Source organism: Populus nigra, chromosome 16 (assembly GCF_951802175.1).
Source record: "Populus nigra chromosome 16, ddPopNigr1.1, whole genome shotgun sequence".
Taxonomy (NCBI): Eukaryota; Viridiplantae; Streptophyta; class Magnoliopsida; order Malpighiales; family Salicaceae; genus Populus; species Populus nigra.
Genome location: NC_084867.1, coordinates 14112879 through 14133255, shown reverse-complemented (window position 1 = coordinate 14133255; position 20377 = coordinate 14112879). Strand labels below are relative to the sequence as shown.

The 20377-nt window shown below is 36.6% G+C and overlaps 5 protein-coding genes and 1 pseudogene across 17 annotated transcripts; 2 read left to right on the top strand and 4 right to left on the bottom strand.

Annotated features, from left to right (window-relative positions):
* Positions 1-103: 103 nt before the first annotated feature.
* Positions 104-2867, bottom strand: LOC133676280 (uncharacterized). Of its 8 annotated transcripts, none has more exons than XR_009835563.1 (3): positions 2176-2866; positions 817-1197; positions 104-472 (listed from the first exon to the last, which is right to left on the bottom strand). XR_009835563.1 is itself a non-coding variant. In XM_062097937.1 (2 exons), the coding sequence occupies exon 1, from the start codon at positions 2799-2801 to the stop codon at positions 2184-2186; it is 618 nt and encodes a 205-aa protein (XP_061953921.1). In that variant the 5' UTR covers positions 2802-2867; the 3' UTR covers positions 718-1173; positions 2176-2183. The 8 variants fall into 8 exon arrangements, 2 of the variants coding, with proteins under 2 accessions (XP_061953921.1, XP_061953920.1); XR_009835564.1 differs by having other exon boundaries at positions 104-438; XR_009835565.1 differs by having other exon boundaries at positions 104-394.
* On the top strand, positions 1060-2172 carry LOC133676282 (chalcone synthase-like; annotated as a pseudogene).
* Positions 2868-3339: 472 nt separating the features above from the next.
* On the bottom strand, positions 3340-6100 carry LOC133676278 (protein phosphatase inhibitor 2). Its single transcript, XM_062097930.1, has 5 exons — positions 5972-6100; positions 5668-5706; positions 5141-5253; positions 4626-4802; positions 3340-3846 (listed from the first exon to the last, which is right to left on the bottom strand). The coding sequence occupies exons 1-5, from the start codon at positions 6055-6057 to the stop codon at positions 3608-3610; spliced, it is 654 nt and encodes a 217-aa protein (XP_061953914.1). The 5' UTR covers positions 6058-6100; the 3' UTR covers positions 3340-3607.
* A 482-nt stretch (positions 6101-6582) lies between these two features.
* On the top strand, positions 6583-9512 carry LOC133676279 (uncharacterized). Of its 4 annotated transcripts, none has more exons than XM_062097931.1 (7): positions 6583-6773; positions 7402-7606; positions 7729-7869; positions 8300-8408; positions 8539-8600; positions 8701-8804; positions 8894-9512. In XM_062097931.1, exons 2-7 carry the CDS (start codon positions 7514-7516, stop codon positions 9036-9038), a joined length of 654 nt encoding a protein of 217 aa, XP_061953915.1. In that variant the 5' UTR covers positions 6583-6773; positions 7402-7513; the 3' UTR covers positions 9039-9512. The 4 variants fall into 4 exon arrangements, with proteins under 4 accessions (XP_061953915.1, XP_061953918.1, XP_061953917.1 ...); XM_062097934.1 differs by having other exon boundaries at positions 6595-6773; positions 8933-9512; XM_062097933.1 differs by lacking the exon at positions 6583-6773 and adding an exon at positions 6781-6966.
* Positions 9513-9984: 472 nt separating this feature from the next.
* LOC133676283 (uncharacterized) lies at positions 9985-12188 on the bottom strand. The gene is made up of 3 exons (XM_062097938.1): positions 11896-12188; positions 11516-11738; positions 9985-10279 (listed from the first exon to the last, which is right to left on the bottom strand). The coding sequence occupies exons 1-3, from the start codon at positions 12052-12054 to the stop codon at positions 10221-10223; spliced, it is 441 nt and encodes a 146-aa protein (XP_061953922.1). The 5' UTR covers positions 12055-12188; the 3' UTR covers positions 9985-10220.
* A 916-nt stretch (positions 12189-13104) lies between these two features.
* Positions 13105-18967, bottom strand: LOC133676238 (methyl-CpG-binding domain-containing protein 13). Of its 3 annotated transcripts, XM_062097879.1 has the most exons (6): positions 18544-18965; positions 17227-17352; positions 17026-17121; positions 16649-16795; positions 14866-15526; positions 13105-14530 (listed from the first exon to the last, which is right to left on the bottom strand). In XM_062097879.1, the coding sequence occupies exons 1-6, from the start codon at positions 18625-18627 to the stop codon at positions 13320-13322; spliced, it is 2325 nt and encodes a 774-aa protein (XP_061953863.1). In that variant the 5' UTR covers positions 18628-18965; the 3' UTR covers positions 13105-13319. The 3 variants fall into 3 exon arrangements, with proteins under 3 accessions (XP_061953863.1, XP_061953864.1, XP_061953865.1); XM_062097880.1 differs by lacking the exon at positions 16649-16795 and having other exon boundaries at positions 18544-18967; XM_062097881.1 differs by lacking the exon at positions 18544-18965 and having other exon boundaries at positions 17026-17129; positions 17227-17354.
* Positions 18968-20377: the final 1410 nt, after the last annotated feature.

Genomic DNA, 20377 nt, shown 5'->3' with positions numbered 1-20377 from the left:
ATCATTTTGGTTTCAAAGGTTAGTGAAATAGGAATTGAAAGGGATAGTAACGTGCAGAGCAAAATAGAGAGTAGCAATTCACTGGGCTTTCTTTCTAGTGGCGTGCGTGTAGAGAGTTTAATCATTTATTCAATCAGCCCACGGCTTAATCAAGACCACCTTCATCGTGTGTTGAGCCAGCAGAGACACAAGCCTGCAAAGTCCATGCTCTTTGATTTTTTCCCTGGCTATTACAAGACCACGTGATGGAAACCCCCCGTGCACGTGGGGCTCTATGCCTGCGCTAATCGCAGACTGCCATGTGGTGATATCCATCTGGCAATCCACTTGAATTGACTGCTGACCTCGTGATCATCGGCGAACATGACAGGAACAGCAAGCAGCAGGGATCGGTCTGCCACGTCAAGGATTGAAATACAGAGAGAGAGAGAGATGTTCCTGCTTTATTTTTATTTTTTGAGTAACATGTTTTCTGAATTAAAGTAAAGGCAATTGTTATTATTTTTTATAAAAACATGAATAATTTAAAATTATCTTCGGTCTAAACAACATTCCTTATAAATCCAGTTTTTTTTTTTTTAAAAAAATGAAAACATGTAGGACTGTAGAGGGGTGGATGATGTCCGGCTAATGTCGTGTCAAGTGTAGTATGATTTTTTTAAAATTATTTTTGATATGAATTTATTAAAATGATATGAAAATATTAAAAAATACTAATTTAAAATAAAATAAAAATTAATTTTTTTCAAAATACTATGGAAGGAACAAATATTGTTTGGAACAATTCAGAGTGAGGTTTTCATGTACATCTCTAACCTTGAAGAAGTGACTGAGAGGGATGCGCACCCATTTTAATGGAAAGTTTCCATGTACAGCTCCGTAAACACGACGATGACTTTGAAGAGATGATAGGATCGAATCCATAATCCGGCATGGGAGGCGGATCAACTCTTCACAGAGAAAGGTAAGACTGACGTGATTTTGCTGCATTTGGCAGCACATATATATATAAGCTTTGAGAAAATGCCTCGACTCAGACTCTGTTTATGAGCAAATAATTTAAAGCTTGCGTATATATGGCATATAAAAACAACCTCCAAAAAGAGAGACCGCCCCATAAAAACAAACAAAGGCAGCCAGAAATAACCTCAACAGATGGAGATTTTGGAGTGCCTACAAAATTGCCGGAAAGAAACCCTGTAAGAATAAATAAAACAATGTCAATCCTCAAAAGCAATAATGAAGATGCTAAATAGTAATGCCTTTCATTCTCCTAATGAAGTTAAGGTGGGTTGCCTCGTCGGACAAGCACTTTTTGGTGATGGAGCAGCAATCATAGGCTCAGATCCTGAAACGTTGATAGAAAAGCCTATATTGCAACTCGTTTCTGCGGCACAGGTTACGATTCTTGACTCGGCGCTGCAGGCAATCGAGGACCATGTTGGCGAAATGGAGCTATCGATCCATTTATCAGAGGATGCGCAAAAACTTATAACCATTAACGTTGATGCGGCTCTACAAGAAGTTTTTACCCCAATTGGTGGTGGTTCAAGTGATTGGAACTCGTTATTTTGGGCTGTACATGCAGGAGGGCGAGCAATTCTTGACGAGGTAGAATCGAAACTTGGGTTGAAAGAAGAGAAACTTGGTGTTGCTAGGCACACACTATGTGAGTATAGGAATGTAGCAAGTGCTTGTGTGTATTCCTTGTACTTGATGAGATGAGGGAGAGATCTGTCATGGAAGGCTAGGCCACTACAGGGAAGGGCTTGAAGTGGGGTGTTCTAATTGGGCTGGGACCTGGTCTAACAATGGAAACCCTTGTATTGCACTGTGTGTCCCTGCTGCGATTACAAGGAAGTCGAGCTCTTGACTGGCTCAATGTCTTCCTTCCGTAGCAAGTGCAATCCAAGCTAACAAGATCCCCCTTTTCCACTTGTATGATTGTATTTATTTTGCAGTATAAACTAAAGGGTTCTTAGCTCTTCTGCTTACGCCCCAAAAACAAACTAGCAGTCTCGAAACAAAGAGAAATAAAAGGCATATGAAAAGGACTAGATGATAGTAAACAGGGAAGCAAACTTCTACAACATTCATTATGCTGTAATTTCTTAAATTACAAAACATTCGATCCCAAACACACAATTTACCATCCAAAAAAAAACAAGAACATACCATTTTTTTCATTCAAGGTTGGTATGGCGAGATCGAATGACCTCAGGGCTCTGTCCTAAAGCCTCACCTAACTTGTAAACAACCATCTCAAAGAACACAAACAAGGCCCCCTCAAAAACACTTCCCATAGGCATTAAAGGCCTAGATTTCTCCTCGCCGCCATCGCCATCACCCTTGTCATCAGCCATGGTCTGTGCTGGCACATAACAAACCACGCTAGCATGCTTCACACAGGATCCTGTATCAGGCTGAGCCGTCAACAACAACACTGTAGCACCATACGATCTTGCGAGTGAGCATAAAGCATCAACAGTAGAGAATCCTCCAGGTCCAGCAGAGGCTATGAGGAGGTCATTTGAAGTGATTGGTGGGGTTGTCATGTCAAAGACAAAGTGGGTAGAGATGCCAAGGTGAGCCAGCCTCATGCATAGAGCCTTGAGCATCAGGCCCTCCCTACCAACCCCATAGAGGAAGACCCGACCATTTTGGGCTGCCGTGGAAGTGAGAGTGGTGACCATGAGGTCTAAGGGTGGTGGGTGGGGGCCAGTGGGTTTGGCAAAGATGGAGGCCATGTGATTGCATATTCGTGAGGCTAGAGAGGACATTGAAGGGGTTTCGGTCCCCATTGTTTTCTGCTGTATGCTTTGTCTTTTGATTCTTGTTTTTAAGTTGTATAGTACATCAAGGGATATCTATCAGGAAGAGTGTGTGGACTGGATTAAGTGAGGAAGTGAACAAAGTAAGCAAAATGCACGACCCATAAGCAGCTTCCAATTGCAATGACAATTGGGACCTAACGTTACCATACAGTCCAACCTTCCATCAAAAGCGAACCCTAACATGGGACCTCACGTTACCATAGGTTACTCTCAGTTGCGAGAGAAAAGTGTTCGATCACCGAAACACGAGTACTTCAAATACTAAAACTCAGTTTTCACTTGCTGAATTTTCAGCCACAAAACTTTGTTTCTCGCAATCTTTTACTTGCCATCTCACAATAACTTCTATAAAAGCAATGTCGTGCAAAGCTTGCCATCAAAAAGATTAGGGCAACTCTGACCTTCTCATAAACAGCAGAAAAATGGTCAGTTGAGCTCATCCTATGCACTTTGCACGATAATATACACCAAGTAAAACCATAGCCAACAGCAACAAAAGATTCAATTATCCATAAAAGAAAACACATGTTTATTTCCATTGGAGGAGTACAAGGGTGCAGCTGCAACAAAAAAGTTGTCTCATGACAATTGACAATGCAAGGCTCAAAATCTATTTACAAATTTCAAGTAAAATCACACATGAAAACATACAAATCAGGAAAGGTTACATCTTTGTTTTTGAGCGAAGGTAAGATACATATTGTTTTGTAACAAAATACCATGAAAGTGCCAAAACTGTCAGCCTCTCAAGTGTCAGATTGGTTTGATAGCCTCTAAACCCCATTAGCTGGAGGTGAAGAATTTTTATGTGAAGTTGCAGTACCTTCTTCAATCTCTATATCTCTCACACCAGCAGTTAATGATGAAGTGCCCTCCTTCTCAACACCATTCTCCTCGTCATCTTCGTCCTCTAGGAAAGAACCCTTCCGCCTTAGTTCCTTCACTTTCCGAAACTCATCATAATGTGCTCGTCTAAGCTCCCTAAAACTTGAACTTCTATCCGTTTCAGAATCTGACAGTGGAGGAACAAAGAAAGTCCATCAAAATCATGCTGGGAAATGAACAGATGAAAGCAGAACTATTAAAACTACATTAGAGGGAAAGGAAGAAAAGATGGCAATGATTTTGAGAGATCGGTAATCTTGAGCAAGGAGAGGCACTTACAGAAATATACATACTAAGAGAGCCAAAAAGATGGCAACAATTTTGCAAAAGGGAAAAGTGCAAACAACCCTACCCACAAGCACAAGAATCAAGGAAATTTAAGCTTCAAAGAAAATCATAGCTATATACAATGGTGAAGGTGAAACCCTAACTAAAGAGAATTCATTTGTGAGCTACATATACATCCTTCAGTTGCTGATGAGATGATTGATGGAGTCTAAAAATTTATGTCTGTTAAACAAAAGATTATGAGGGAGAATAGAAGATCAAAAAGCACCCGATACCTTCTGTTTCTTCAAAGATCCCTTCCCATGAAATTAATATACATGATAAAAATGATTGGTGCAATGCTAAATTCTCACAAGTTGCAACCACAAGGGAGCAGGGCCAAGCATTCAGAGCAGTCACTTCATGGAAAAAATGCAGAAGAAACAGACTTCTCCGAATTCTCTCACAGAGTCCCACTTTCATGTGATCAAAACTGGATAATGGCATGCCAGTACAATAGTGAAAGCAATGATACAAAGTTGATTCAAAGATTGTATGGTTGTCTATGCAATCTATGGGTTTAAGTTTAAAGTAAAAAAACTTCAACTTAAACTTAAGAGCAAAGATGCAATGATGGACCTTCTTCATCTTGTTCCATGGGATCAGCCTCATCCTCAGATGATGTCCAGCCACTAGATCGTTTAGTTGGGTTTCTACTTGAGGATGCCATAATATCCAATGCAGACCGCAGATCTTCTGCACGCATTGCATCCTCAATAACCTCATTAAAGCTGCCCCCCCTTGGAGAAAGAGAATCTACAATAGGGAAAAAAAAAACAGCATGGAAACTTCGGTTAGTGTCTAGGAAGATGGCATATTTTACCGACAAAAATTGAAGAGCATATAAGGAATTCTATCCAATCTTTTAAAGCAGCAAATTTAGTGAAAAAAACCTTCATGCAGTATCCAGTAATCAAAAAGAAAACTCAAACCAAAATTTGGGAAATACTAGACAAAACTCAAATCATAAAGGCTTGACTCCATCATATAGGTACTCTTGAGAGTTAACACCTGCAAAACACTACTGTACTATTGATGGACATTCAAATGCTAAGTAAATACCAGTATTGCAAAAAAGAGAGAGATCAACATACCATCATCGACATCAATCATGGGGTGATACGGGGTCTTGGGTTCGGTGATTTTCTGCCTCACAGGCTTATTTGCTTCAATTTCCCCAAGATTATCCTCGTTCCATTTTACTCCCCTGTTATCACCCCAATACATATGAACAACATGAATACAAATCTTACAACAACTCACGACTAAATAAAAACATAGATGCAAACTACACTGCAAAGACGGTATAAATCATTAAGAAAAAAACAAACAGGAAAACCCAATTTCTCACTCGAGCAATCAAAATAAAGGAATTTACAAAGAACCCACCAATAATAATACTCTCCATAAACAACTTCCATAAACTATATTCTATAATCATTAAGGAGAAAACCCAAAACCCATTTTTCTTCAAATAAGAACGTGCTGATTCCTAGCATTACAATCATAATACAAACATCCATAGATAACTAAAGAAAAGAAAACCCATTTTTTTTTTATTAAAGATAATTAAGAATACTAGCATGCAAGAATGCAAACAAAAGGAAACTGAAAAAATCACTTCATCTTTTTGGCGGCTACGAAACAGCTGCAGATTGACCTGATTCAACAAAGACAAAGAAATTTGTCAAATTCTTGATAAAATCAGATTAAACATACACTTAAATAATAAAACAGATCATTAGAATTAAAAGAATAAACAAAAAATTCAAAATTTCTTTCTGGGTTTAGAAAAAATGACAGATTGTGCATCATTTATGTAAATTTAATGGTAATCAATCAATAAAATAAGGAGATAAATACTATAGAAAGTAATAAAGTGATTATAAAAAGAAAAACGAGAGAAAGAGAAGATAGATCGGTACCTGTTTGTGAAATGTTCTGCTAACTTTTGTTTTGCTAGCAATTTTTTTGATTGCTCGTTTTGGCTTTTACTTTGTTTTTTTATCATCTCTTAACTCTCCTGCTGTTTCCAAAACTACCCTTTCATACCTTTAACGGCGTGTTTGGAATTTGGACAAGTAGAAAGAAAGGAAGCATCGAGAAAAACAAAAGTAATTAAACACGGGTTTTCTAGTTAAATTTAAAATATTTTATTTTTTTAAAAAAATAAAAATAGTATAGTTTAATTTTTTTTTAAAATCAAATATGTTTTAAATAGATCATAAATTTATTAAGCGTAAACTGCCATTTGATTTATTATAAAACCTGATTTAGATTGAGATCTAGATTAGTGGATCCAAAAATAATAAGTGATAGATTTGAGATTTAATTATAAATGAAGGAATTTATTAAATTCAACTCAAAGTAAAGAGTTTAATATGATAAAATTTACAAAGTAACATTAAACCTTTTTAAAAAAAAATATCAAAAAAATATATTCAAATTCTAGATCACTTAAAAAAAATTCATTAATGTCAGTTAAGCTACAGCTTATTAAACAGAAGAACTTCTATTTTTGTCGATTTTGATGATCCCTTCTTTAAAACCATCCAAACATAACCTAAGATTATTGAATATATAAATAAATAAATAAATAACCTAACAAAAAATAAAATAAAAAAGAGTGAAAGAAGTTCTGAAATCACATGTAGATTTGAGCAGGAGGAGCAGAGCATCAGCAACTACTACTCTTTATTATTATTCTCTTTCAATTGTCACCAAACTGTAAGACTCTTTACTCTTACATGCATGTGCCTTTGATTTTTTCCATAACATATTTTATTTTAAAAAAATGTTTTGCTTTTTTTGGGTCAAGTTTTTATGATTTTCAATGCTAAAAAGCAACTGGGTTTCTCTCAATTTTCAAGCTTGTGCTCAATTTTGATTTTGGGTCACTTTTACTTTGATGGTTTTTGAGGTGGGAACTTGAGATTTACATGTGATTCAGTTTCTTATTAGTGTTTTCAAATCCAGATCGTGATTTTAATCTATCTTTCTGGCTTTTGAAGATGGAAGTTAAGATTTTTAGTTATGTAATAAAAAGAAAACGGGAATGTGATTTGATTTGATTAGATTGCCACTTTTTGTGACAATTGCAATGATGGCATGTGCAGAGATTAGAGGAGTGTTAGTTGCCAATATGAGCATATGGAGAGTGGTTAGTGGAAAGGTTAATTGCCTGCCGAATTTCGTGTTTGTTAACAGTGATGTTTGATTATGCGTTCAATAACTTTTAGTGGTGTTAGAAACCTAAATCAAATTATTAGTGAATATACAGAGGAATACGGTATGTGGATAAAGTAGATTGAGTTGGAATTCTCTGTAATGTGGATTGTTTCTCATTGTATTTCAGGATTGTTAATCAACGATCAGGAGAGGAATCTATTTAGAATTGTCAAGTTTGTTCCTTCTAAGACTTGAATGTTGGAAGGAACAACTGATTGATAAGATTAGACAACACAGAGATGTTCTCGTTGTTTTATGGCCTTTGGAAGTATATGTTTAGTAAGACAGAGCTTCATGTGCTCATTCTTGGGATCGACAAGGCTGGGAAGACGGTAATGCTTTTCTTTTGCCTTGATAGTTGAATCCATCATAAGTTTTACAGAATTGCTCTCTTCATTTATCTATAGCTGCCAGAGAGTTCACTTATTGTCAAGTTTTGTTTGTGAATTGGTAGACATTGCTGGAGAAACTGAAGTCAGTATACTCAAACTTGGAAGGCCTCCCTCCCGATCGAATTGTCCCAACTGTTGGACTTAATATTGGTCGTATTGAAGTGGAAAATTCAAAACTGTTGTTTTGGGATCTAGGAGGTCAGGTATGTAAAGTTGATAAAAAATTATCAACTTTCTGAAACTGTCTAAAATCTACACAGGTTGGGTTTTCTGTTGCTTGGCAAGGCTTAAGTGTTTTTTACATCGTTGTGGTTGTGCCAATTCCATTGCAATGGAGGCACTCTGCTGAACAACAGGCTTTGAATCAGATTTTAAATTCTTGGTCTTATGTATCATAAAAATACTCCAGGTTATATATTATGTCATGCTTATTGTTGTTAATTAAAAGAAAATTATGCATAAGCTCTGTCTAGGTGTTACTACAACTTTTATGTGAGAAACAGGCTATACATAACGTGAGATTTCAATTAGAAGAGTGATTATATTCTTTGGTTTTTGGTTTTATATGATGTGTTACACTGTATATGCAACATGCTCAATGTTTGAAGTATCTCTACACATTTCTCTTGCCAGCCTGGTCTTCGCTCAATTTGGGAAAAATATTATGAAGAGGCACATGCTTTGATATATGTAATTGATGCTGCTTGCCCATCCCGTTTTGAAGATGCAAAATATGAGTTGGGTAAGTGACATTCTATGGTTAAATTGGGGAAAATGTGCTGATGTATTATATGGCCACAGTTTTAATCGTAATGAAGAGCTTACTTTTGGTAAGAGAATGATGCACTAAAACCTTGAACATGTTTTAACAGAAAAAGTTCTTAGGCATGATGAATTGCAGGGAGCCCCTCTTTTGATATTAGCAAACAAGCAGGTATGACCTACTGTGCCTCTATTGTCATATTGCTTGTTGATCTTGCATATAATTAAGAAAAATGTACGTTTTTGTTTCTTAGACATAAATTTTATGGCAGGATCTTCCTGATTCTGTATCGGCAGATGAGCTTGATCGATATCTAGACCTTAAGAAGTTGGATGAAAGGGTTTACATGTTTGAAGCTGTTTCAGCATATGATGGGTAAGTACATGCTAGAACTTTAGGTTCATTTCTGCCTGAACAATAGAGGCTCAGAAAATAGTATGTTGAAATCTGACAACCAATCTCAGCATCCAAACACCAGATCACAGATTGATATTTGATTGCAGCATGGGGATCAAAGAAAGTGTAGAGTGGCTCTTGGAGGTAATGGAACGAAGCAAGAGAACTGAGATGTTAAGAGCTCGTGCAGGTGTAACAGGCCCTGGTGCTTAGAGACTGTCCGATGCAGTTGTTTGCCCTGTGTTTTGTAGCAGCTGTAAATAAACAGGGATTAACTTTGAGTCTACATGAAGAAGTCTTCTCAACCTCCCCTTCCCTGCCGCAGCACAGCCTTCTCATTTATGCTCAGTATACTATACTTCTACTCCTGTACTGCAATGGAGCAAGTCAGAGGAGGGAGAACACTCCATATCTGCTGGAGTGACCAAGGTTGCTGGCGTGATATGTTACTACATTTGCCACTTGAAATGTTTTGACTACCAAATTTTAAAATTGCTGAGGTGCATTAATTTCTCATTCAATGATATTAGAGGAGTTTAAGATATCATTTGCTCTATTTATCAAAGAATTCTGATTGTTGTTTCATCAGTTGAGACCCACAAGATGTTTTTAAGAGATGCAAATTTATAGAATGTGTGCCTGTTGCCTAGTTCTATTCAATCCTATGGAGTTTCTCTTGTTTTTTCATGATGTGAGTAAGATGAAGCTTACAAGAGATGCGAGATTCTTTCTTTGTTTTATTTTCCTATTTTTATTTTATATTTATAATGAAATCAGCCATTAATCAATGAGGAAAGTCTAGCATTACACAGTGAGCTGTCAAAAAGAGATGGCACTCATGAGTAGCATATTAATAAGTTCCACGGTTCTGCTCGACACTTAGCCAAGGTAACCTTGACAGATTTTGTTTCGCTATTTTGTTTGAGCAAAATAAATGCTAAGAATTGAGTTCAAGAAAATCAGCGGCATTGAAATATGGAATTCGAAAAACAAAAGCTAATATTGGTCGTGGGTTGAAGGGAAGGCTGTCCCACAAGGCACTAGCCATGGTTTTTGCATGCGTGATATTCCCATTTTCCCTGTCCTGATTAATCCAGGCAGGAGGGCTGAGTGCGCCGGAGGGATCTTATATTCAGAAAACGCTAACCTCAAGAATGTCTTAGTTCTTATAATGCTGAAAAATTATGTATTGGAATTCAGATATAAGGTTACATTCATATATCAGACATTCAGAGTTTCATCCTGATAGAAAAGACTTGAGATGAATAAGCAATGAAGGATAAAAATCTACATCCTAAGCTGGTTTTCTTTCATGAACAATTACACAGTTAACCAAAATAGCGTCTTGCTTCAACTTGGCGAGTCTGCAAATGGACATGTATGCTTGCTTGCCGATTAGTTTGGAACAGCATGACCTGCAGGTCTGACTCTTTCCTTCACCAACGGTTGCAGTTCTAAGGGGAACGAAAGACAAAAGGAGGAAGAAGAAATGTCAAGTTTGTGCAGCGGAATAGTTATATGAAGACGAACAAATATCTTGAAGATAGAACAACCATACAATAAGTTCCAAAAGGAAAGGCAAAAGAACAGAAGAGGTATCAACAAAATCAGCTGGACAACAAATATTTACCAAAAAATCAACAAATAATTTTCAGCCACTCATTTTCAGAGTCACAACTACCCCAAATCAGCCACATCAAACAAATTAGCCAAAATCCTAGCTACTGTTCGTCAGCTCATCTAGGCTGGTAACGAATTCTCAAGAGCTGTAAAAGAGCCAAAAAAAGAACCCAGCAGCAATTTCAACTTACTCTTAGACTTCCTTTCCTTGTCTATTTAGAATCTAGAACAGATTATATTGATTACAATTCAGTCTATTATAAAAAACAAAAGATCAATGTTTTTTAAGTTACACACTTCTGTAGGACAAAAAAAAAGGGAGGAGAGGAAAAGGCAGCAATTAGATCGAATTTTGAAATCAATGAATGACAAAAGTTGGGATCATGGGATGATAACCCCAGAAGTTATTGTATTGACAATAAGAAAGATTACGCCAATAGCCTAATACAACTAGTTCTTTGGCAAATTGGAAGGACAAAAAAGAAATGAGCGCATTTAAAAGTAAGCTAAAAACCAAGTAGAAATGTCTACAAAAACATGATCATTAATTCGTTCGAAACGAAAAGAACTTAAAAAACAAGATCAAGGGAAACTTGTGATGTCCTGAAGTTTAAGAAATGAACCAAGATATACAGCTACACAAACAGAGAGAATAGGCTAGTCAACAGGCACCTCAAAGTTAGATACACACAGAATGAAATAGCTCAAAGCACAATACCTCTCAACCAGATTCTGAGTCATTCGTCAGACAGACTCCAACAAAATCCACAAGCATGCACCATAAGTAAAACATCAAATGCTCAAATAAAATGATTATCCATGGTAAAAAGTACTGCTACTTCCCCTTTCCGTTGGAATCTCACAAACCCACCTATAATTAGCTCATGATCTAAAGCTTCAATTGCAGCAAATTCGACAGATTTCAACAAGACAAAGAATCCAAAAGGCCATGAAAATGTAATAGCAAGCACCCTTCCACACATTTTTCCATTCAAGCAATCCCCACTTCCTTTTTCGAGCATTAACATGAGCAAACCATAAAACAGCAACATGTTCTTATATTAACTTACTGGATATTAATGCCTTGGGTCTTGTCTTAAACAAAATCTTATGCCTGATAATCCCAATAACATCCAACTCAACCTTAGACGAAGGTAAGTCACCCTTGTTGTTGTCATCACTCTGATCCACATCCATAAAGCGTTTAACTTTCTTCAAAACCAACAATGGCTTCTTCAAGGTCACTTTAGACCCTGTCAACTCATGATACCCAACAGTGAAAGTATAGCTTTCCTGCACCAAAACAACAAAAACTCGAATCATAAAATCACATACTTAAAACTGTTAGATTCTTGCACTAAAAAAAACAAACCCAGATAAAAAAATCACTTGCAGAATCAAAAGAAAGTGAAAAGACACAAACTTTTCTGAAATGTTTTTTAATGTGAACCTGAGAAGAAGAGGACAGTCTGCAAAGTTGGCCAATTTGGAGGTTTTGGAGGTGGGTTTGAAAAAAAGAAGGGTTAAGTTCAACTGTGCCTTGTAATTCAACTACTACCCATTCTCGACAATTCTCTGCTCCACAGCTACACTTCACTTGGATTTGCATTTTCTTGTTTTTGCTTTTAGTTCGGGTACTTTCTCGCTGTGAGAAATTTCATCAAACAAGCTGTGGACAACAAAAAGAAATCGGGTTTATACCAGCAACGAATTGGCGGCAAGTTGGATGGGTTTTGGCGGTTCTTTTCTTTTCATTTATTTAAGGTTTTATATTTATGAACACATTTAAGTACCTCAGTAGTATTTTCGGATCAACTTAAGTACACACAATAATAAAATTTACTTTTCCAACCCTTTCATAAATAGATCATTTGATTATTGTTTCAGAAAAAAAATATAGAGACAATGAAAATAAATGATTATACAAGCTTATTTTATCAAGTGTTAATCAAGCTATACAACATGTTAAAGCATGGCTTAATCCTTGCACAAAACAAAAGGATTAGGATTCAGCCCATCGTTTTCAATTTTCATTGCTTTCTTTTTCTTCTCTCACAATACAAATAACAAAAATGTATAGGGCAACTAGAAATCGAAAAGAAAAATAAAAAAAAAACATAGTAAAAAAAAAGTTATCACTGAATTTCTTCAGCTATCTAATGGGAAAGGATGACATTGAAAATTCTGGAAATTATAGGAGTAATATTGAGAAAGTTTAAACCACAGGATCAAAATTAGAACCTTGATGAATCTATAGGGGGCGAAAATATAGTCTCCCCATTATCTTACATGTTATTTACTAAATGAGAAGTTTAAATTTACTGAATGTGGAGTTCTCCAATGCTTCTTCGGCACACGAGGACTTAAATTCAGTATATTCGTGGCTGTTATTTCAACCTGGACTTCCGTAGACTGTAGTCAATGTACCCTTTATCTTTGTTTCCAGGAAAGGCAGCAACTGCAACATGGATTATTGGAAACATGTCTGGACCTCCTCTTACGGTTTTTGAACATGGGCTTAGATTGTTAACGAGCTCTCATGCTTATTTCAAAAATGCAGGCAAACTACTTCGAAATTAGGACAGGCTTAGAGTTAAGGTAATGCGGCCTGCCACTTCTGCATGTGAAACACCATTTGGTGGCTAAGAACTAAGATGGATTACAAGCAACTACAATCCCACAAAGGGTAACTAAACTTGAAAATTTCTAACAGTTACAGCAGTTATTGAGTTAAAATTTAATTACAACTACATTAGTACAAGAGTGAATTGGTACACCTAACAAGAGAACTTTGGATGATCTTGTTCTGAAAATTATAATCACATCCAGAAAAGTTTTCCGATCTGTACAATTGAATCAAAACAAGGGGACTGCTTATCTTCTACGTTTATTGCTTCTTTCTTCGCTATGCTGGCGTCGACTAGATCCAGCTGAGTATCCTAAATTAACATGTTTAGTGTGCGGCAATGCAGGCCCTACCAAAGCTGCTTGATTAAATGAAGGCTTCTCTGAAGTGCCGAATTGCTGGCACAAAAATTCAGCTTGGCAAAACTCACCTACATTTGGCAAGGTGAAGCCACTACTCTGTTGCTGTTGCAAAGAGCCAGCTTGCTGCGGAAGGCAATCCTGAATCACATCAAAGTCCAGTGGAATGGCACCTGTGAGAGTTTTTATTGCAAATTCAATGCAGGGGTCTGACCAAGCATCAGCAAAAGGCAAGTTGAGAGGAGATACTGGCTTCTCGTCAGCCTTGCTGCTAGTTTCAACCCCTCTAGCATGTTCTGGAATAAACAGATTTCCATTATTCCCAATGTCTTCCTTCCCAGCATGCTCATCCAAAGCAGCCATGCCCACAAATTCATTATTGCTTGAACCTGGTGACACTTTAATGCTATCGGAATTAACAGGAGCGCCAGTGAGAGTTTTTATTGCAAAGGCAATGCATGGATCTTGCCATAACTCCTCAAGTGGCAGGTCAAAAGGCAGTCCTGGCTTCTCACCACTATTATTGGCAGTTTCAATCTTTCCACCATGTTCTGCAGAAGCGAGTTTACCAGGAGATGAAACAACAGCACATTCATGCTTCTCGTTCCTCTCCTTTCCTGATCCTGCCTTTCCAGCATGCTCCATATCCACAATACCATGCTTGCTTTCATTTGACTCCAATGGCCTTTCTGTGCTTTTGGAGGTGTCAAATGCATTCTTTGTATTCAGCTCAGTGTCAAGCTCACCACAGGAAGCCTGCTCACTTGTACTAGCAATTATCTCATTACCTGGTTGAACTGCAGCTCGACGAACTCGAGTTATTGCCTTCAGTTCTGGCGTTGGAGCTGGTGGAATGCCAGCAAGACGCTTTGAGGCCCGACGAGGAAGGTTGATATCATTTTTATTCTTGGATTTTCTTAATCCAGCCCTTTTAATTTCCTTTCTTGTCTCCCCAACTTCCAATAGTAGTTTATCCTCTGGAACACCATGTGAAGGATCTTCAACGAATGAAGTCCTAACAAAATCACACTTCTCTTCTGTCCGGTTGGAACCCTTATCCTCAGGAAATTCTGAGCTGCTTGATTCAGTTCCTACTCCACCTGCATCATTAAGAAAACTCATACTGATCACAAGGTCTTAGCATGCAGATTCAGAGTCATAACCCCCAGAAATTCACCCAACAAAACCCCACTCAGGAATCCTGTAGAAATTGCACATCCTCCGGCAATTTGTCAAGTTACACATCCAGCTCCTCTTATAAATAACTATCAAGTACTCAAAAGTAGAACTATTTTCCCAACCTCATCCCTTCCATCTTCTTACACTCACCTCTTTATAGAAAGAAGCAACGAGAAAAAAAGCAAGAAGGATAAAAAAATTGTAAGAAAGCAACTACATAATTTTTCTTGGCAAGGATAGGAATTTATGAACATACACTGGATAAGAGTATGCTTGGAGACAGCTGTGCATTCTCCTGTAGAGGCTGAAGGAAGTCTCTGTTTGTCCTTAGAAATTCCACATGACTTCAAGCTCTGGTCACTTATAATTGAACTTGGATTTCTGTCAACTGTCAACTGTTGTTTCTTAGTTGCAGACACACACTGATCAGAAGTATGCTCAGAGACAGCCTTGCATTCTCCTCTAGAGGCTGAATCATGTATCTGTTCATCTTTAGCAATTACACATGACTTCCAGGTCTGGTCACTTATAATTGGACTTGGCATTCCACTGACTTCCAATTTTTGTTTCTTGGCTACAGAGACACACTGATTAGAAGCATGCTCAGAGACAGTTGTGTATTCTCCTGCAGAGGCCAAGTTAAGTGTCTGTTCATCTTTAGCTATTTTGCATGACTTCAAGCTATGGTCACTTATAATTGAACTTTGTGTTCGGTTGACTTCCAACTTTTGTTTCTTGGCTACTGACTCATACTGATCAGAAGTATGTTCAGAGACAATTACGCACTCTTCTGTAGAGGCCGAATTGAGTATCTGTTCATGTTTTGCAATTTCACATGCCTTCAAGCTCTGGTCACCTGTAACTGGACTCGGTGTTTCATTGACTTCCGAATCTTGTTTCTCGGCTACAGCTGGTGACTACAAGAGAAAAAGAAAATGTACTAAAAAAAGTTAACAAATTGAAGATTACCAAATTTAATCCAATCAATAGTTTCAATTGACACTCCAATTAAGGAGCACCAGAAAATAAAGTTAGACAATCATCAATGTTGCTAAAAGCGCTAATCAGTGCAAGATGTCATGCGCAACAAAGTAGCTTGTGCCTTAGTGTCAGTTTCGGAAGTAAGAACATACAAAGTGGATCTGTTCAAACATGATTAGAAAGCAGAAGCACAAAACTACTTGCAGACCATCACTTTTCAAAAGAACACTCAAATTTCTTAGGCAAGAAATGGTGCTTAAGTGGTACCTAAACGCCTCAACCTTGAGACCACACTGAAATCTTCCTCTTGCTAAGCAGATAATTGAGCATATAAAGGGTGGAAGATTGGGGTTACCTGAAAGCTAATACACTTTGACACTACAGAAGCACAATGACTTTTTAGACGCAAGAAAAGGTGGATAAATTAAAAATAAGGTTGTTTTCTGTTTTTATGCTGCTATTTAGACATACACACATGCATATGAAGGGGATAGAGCTACTTGAACAAGCAGTTAGACTCCAAAGGAGTACTCTACTGTCGGAGGCAAAAGGTTGGCGCTACTAGATTTCTTGACTCAGTCTTATAAAGGAAAATGGGGAAGGGTAAGGCATTTTTAATTCCAATCAACTATTTACACGTTGAATGAAAGATAGTAGAGCTAGATGAGATTGCCTAACCCACATACCAAAAGAGTCTTTGCCTAACCCACATACCAAAAGAGTATTCCAATTTCGGAGACGAGTAACGGTGGTTAAATAAGTGCCAATATGAGTAAATAAAAAACACTTGTTTTACCAATAAAAGCATCTCATTATGGTTGTGTTTATTTTCATTATTCTGGTTAGTCACAGATTGGACATTTTGACAAATCTCAGATGGACAGGCCATCCTAGGACTGAACTGACCAAAAGAGAGAGTGACCAAACTAACCAAAAAAATTTTTAATTACTACATAAAGCTATATAAGGAAACGGTTGGAGGATGCAATTAAAGAAAATATCTGATTAACCAAATATATAAAGATGTGAGAATAGAAGCTAGTTATTGATGCACCCACACAGGTTTTATCATCTTCCAACTCTACAACACAGTTGTCTTTGCGGTTTCGCTTGAATGCCAGCCTTCCTACCACATCACTTTCAATGTAGCGATGGGCATCCTTCATTGAGCGGAAAACACATCCACTTACAGGGTCAGTGTAAAACTGCAGAAAATAAGGTCAAGTTAAATAATATATGAATCCCTAGAGGCTGAGCTATATTAGCAACTCATTAACTTTAGAGCATGAGTAGCATGCCAATGGAAGTTAACGTGACAAACAAGTATTTCTGGAAACAAGATTTGAGAGAATTGTGGATATGGGATGATGTTCATATTAAGGACTAAGGAGCTCATGAAGAAGTTTTGCCATAAGAGGAAGTACAGGTTCCATACCGGGTCTCTTCTGATTCTGCCACCTTTCTTTGTTACTTTGATTTCCTTGGTCCATCCCAGAGGTAACCCTTCTGGTACAGTCTTCTCGATTACAACCTAGATTGCTTGATCATTAAAAGCTTTTTCCAATAAATTGATAATATAACCAAGAAAAATAGAACAAAAAAAAAAGGCCCAAAAGAGCAGCATGCTTCCTCAGACCTTGTTTGAGGACCACTGGTCATTGCTTCCTTCCTTTTCTTCAGATTTAGGATGGCTTCCGTTGAGATAGCGAGATACCTCAATCTTGGAGTTGAATCTGAATCCACCCGTGGGAGGAAAATAAAACTGCAATAAATACAATGATTTAAGATAAGATTTTCAGCTGAAAGATGATTTAAAGTTGTTACTTCATTTAACATCTTTTTATTGCTGCACTCTTACTTTAAGTAACTTTCAACTGATAATCAAAGACAAGCAGAATCGTATCTTGAAAGACATGGTCATGCCTCCATTAAATAAGAGGCGAGTGAAGCTCGCATAAGAAAACTATGCCAAGTGGCACTAGTTAAAAAAGCCATCACAATTTAAGATGCTGTAACCCAAAGACTTTTAGCATTACTCTAGAGAATACCCTTTCATTTCAACAAGGATTAGCGAATATTGGAGAGCTAAGCAAAGCAATAGCAAGTCTTTAGCAACTGGATCCAGGAATCATTTTGGTGGCTTCACATACTCCATACTTTTGAATAATTTGATACAATCAAATAAACATCTTCTGTATAACCGAACAATTAAAATGTGCAAACTTATCTTATTCATTGTAAATGGCTTTCCAAAATCATTAAAAAAGAAAGAAGAAAGAAAGAAACCCTAATGCAGCCATGAATTATATATTCTTTCTATTTTCCAGCTTCCACTCAAGGGAGCAAAAGCGAAACGAAGCCATGGAAAATGGCTATTGGTCCAAGGCCCTATCTAATAGAATCAACAACTATTTACTTTATGGAAAGTTCAAAATTCATTTTCATGTCAGAACATGAAAATAAATTTACTGTAATGCTTCATGGTATCACACTCCAACAACACAAAAGAACTTCACTTTGCTGAATCTGTTCTTCATCTCACTTAACACAGCTCAAGTTTGAATCTTTAATTCACAAATTTACAAACCAATTTCTAGACGCACAGCAAATGGGCATGCATCTCATAATATCCAAACTTCAACTCAAACTTTCCATTCCTACAAAGTACTGGACATTACCAATTACCGCATCAGCTAAAAATTAACTTGCCTCAACGAAAAAAACATAAATTCACTTCTATTACTTCTACACAAAGCTCACCAACAAAATCCAAAAACCCTAAAGATCCAAAAACAAAGGATAGCAAAACCAAAAGGGTCATTTCTTCATCAACAACAAAGCAAAGATCTTAACTTTACCCAGAGCTACATATCTAAAACAGAAAAAGCCAACACAGAAAGACCAAATCTTGAGTTAACAAAAGACTAGATAAAATTAAACAGTTACCAATTACCTTATCTTTTTTACCGCTATCTCTCACTTTAACTTCTACCCTCCAACCTTCTGGCAACCAGTCATCGGATTTAGGATCCCCCATCTCGTCCACAGTTGTCTTTTCCCGGCAGTGATCACCGACAACTGAAAAAACCACAACCACCACCCTTTTTCTTGTACTAAATAAATAACTGCTTTGTTTTTCTGAGAGCCAAGGGTCTTGAGAAGGAGGAGGATATGGGAAAATTCAGGACAAAATGAGTGTGTGCAGGATCCCACGTGTTGCCAAACTTCTAGTGTTCTTATTTGACCATACAACATAAGCATGAAACTTGTCGCTCCCATCACAGTATTAGTATTTGTTTTGTCTACTGTCCTCGGTATCTTAACCAGTCTTGATGTGTTACAGTAGGTAACACACCAGTTTCTCACATTTACATCTCGGATTTTAATTTCATTGTTTTTTTAAAAAAAAAAATCCAATTGAAAAGAAATTTAGTTATAAGAGAAATTTTTATTTAGTTAATGGTGTATTCTTTTTTGTTTTATTATCTATTTTATCCTGTTTCTGAGAATGAAAATAGAAAAAAGATGAAAAAATCGACAAAGACGAACTTACCAAATCCATGATGGTTTATTCTGACCAAATGATTATTTGATTTATTTTGAAACTATAAACATTAATTAATTGATTTTGATTAACTATAAAGGATTTTTAGCTACAATTACTCTGGTAGTGTGTGATTTTTATGGATTACTTTACATGCTGAGTGTGGACTTTTGTTGTTCTTCTCCTATTTTGCTCATCTGATTAAGATTCTGGAATATGATGCTTCTTGCAACGCTGTACGACTCCATGGTCTTCTTGGATTTGTTTGTTGGAAGTATTACCGTTAATCTTATCCATTACCTTGTCTTTTTCATGGTTTTAAAACTTGATTTTTGTATTTATTATCGATTAAAATGTTTGATTTGAATTGATTTAATAATTGTTTTTTTAAAATCAAAATTAAATTCTTTTAATGAAAAAACCTAAGAAAAAATTACTTATAAATTTATTAGATGTTGATCAGGATCGATCATATTATTAAATTAATCCAAAAAAAATTATATTTTTAACTCAAAATAATATCTAGATCTCAGAGTTAATTCCGTCCGAGTTTCAAAACAATGTTTTTTTGAACGGATGATCAAACACCCTATAGGAATCTAGTTTCGGCTAGCAATCAAGCTTTCCGCTAGCAAGACTTCAAGATGGTATTGAAGACTTTCGCATGATCCTTTAGCCTTGTTTAGTTGAGATATTTAGGGTTTTGGATAAACTCAATATGAGCTTTATTAACGGGCCCCAAGTAATTAAATTCGGGCCTGAAAATGCGCTTCAGGCCTTTGGAATTTACCTACATGTTATTTTGGGCCAGCGGGCTTGAGGTGAGGGGAAGGACAGCTTTCTAAGTGAGAGAGGGCTGTAACAAAGCTTAGCTAGTGTTAATTAAAATAATATCATTTTATTAAAAGTTAAATCACATTTTAATCAGGTCACTAGGATTTTAAAATTGACTCTCCAAGTAAAATTAAATTGATTTTAAATTGATTTTTTTAAAAAAATTAATTCGAGTCAAAAATCAAGTTGGTCGAGTTTAGAGTTGACCCATCAAATTATGTCGGGTTTAATTATTATGGTGAAAGTATAATGAAAGGTATGCTCCTGAAATTATCCAAAAATAAAATGTAATTTTAATTTTCAATTAAAAAAAACACAATTTCACTTTGTAGTTGACCAAAATTTCAATACAAATACAATAGTTAAGGAATTGGTATGACTTAAGAATAAGGTTTTCGAATGAAGGGTT

What these genes read in the sequence shown, in the direction of transcription:
- LOC133676280 (XM_062097937.1), bottom strand. Translation starts at nt 2,801, where the DNA reads ATGGGGACCGAAACCCCTTCAATGTCCTCTCTAGCCTCACGAATATGC.
- LOC133676278 (XM_062097930.1), bottom strand. Translation starts at nt 6,057, where the DNA reads ATGATAAAAAAACAAAGTAAAAGCCAAAACGAGCAATCAAAAAAATTG. An exon ending in GCAGAACATTTCACAAACAG is followed by an intron (nt 5,707 to 5,971) that starts GTACCGATCTAT and finishes TTGTTGAATCAG; the next exon opens with GTCAATCTGCAGCTGTTTCG. An exon ending in CATGATTGATGTCGATGATG is followed by an intron (nt 4,803 to 5,140) that starts GTATGTTGATCT and finishes TCCCTATTGTAG; the next exon opens with ATTCTCTTTCTCCAAGGGGG.
- LOC133676279 (XM_062097931.1), top strand. Translation starts at nt 7,514, where the DNA reads ATGTTCTCGTTGTTTTATGGCCTTTGGAAGTATATGTTTAGTAAGACA. An exon ending in TGATATTAGCAAACAAGCAG is followed by an intron (nt 8,601 to 8,700) that starts GTATGACCTACT and finishes ATTTTATGGCAG; the next exon opens with GATCTTCCTGATTCTGTATC. An exon ending in GCTGTTTCAGCATATGATGG is followed by an intron (nt 8,805 to 8,893) that starts GTAAGTACATGC and finishes AACCAATCTCAG; the next exon opens with CATCCAAACACCAGATCACA.
- LOC133676283 (XM_062097938.1), bottom strand. Translation starts at nt 12,054, where the DNA reads ATGCAAATCCAAGTGAAGTGTAGCTGTGGAGCAGAGAATTGTCGAGAA. An exon ending in GACTGTCCTCTTCTTCTCAG is followed by an intron (nt 11,739 to 11,895) that starts GTTCACATTAAA and finishes GTTTTGGTGCAG; the next exon opens with GAAAGCTATACTTTCACTGT. An exon ending in ACCCAAGGCATTAATATCCA is followed by an intron (nt 10,280 to 11,515) that starts GTAAGTTAATAT and finishes CGTTCCCCTTAG; the next exon opens with AACTGCAACCGTTGGTGAAG.
- LOC133676238 (XM_062097879.1), bottom strand. Translation starts at nt 18,627, where the DNA reads ATGGGGGATCCTAAATCCGATGACTGGTTGCCAGAAGGTTGGAGGGTA. An exon ending in ACCAGTGGTCCTCAAACAAG is followed by an intron (nt 17,122 to 17,226) that starts GTCTGAGGAAGC and finishes CAAGCAATCTAG; the next exon opens with GTTGTAATCGAGAAGACTGT. An exon ending in CAAGCATACTCTTATCCAGT is followed by an intron (nt 14,531 to 14,865) that starts GTATGTTCATAA and finishes TTAATGATGCAG; the next exon opens with GTGGAGTAGGAACTGAATCA.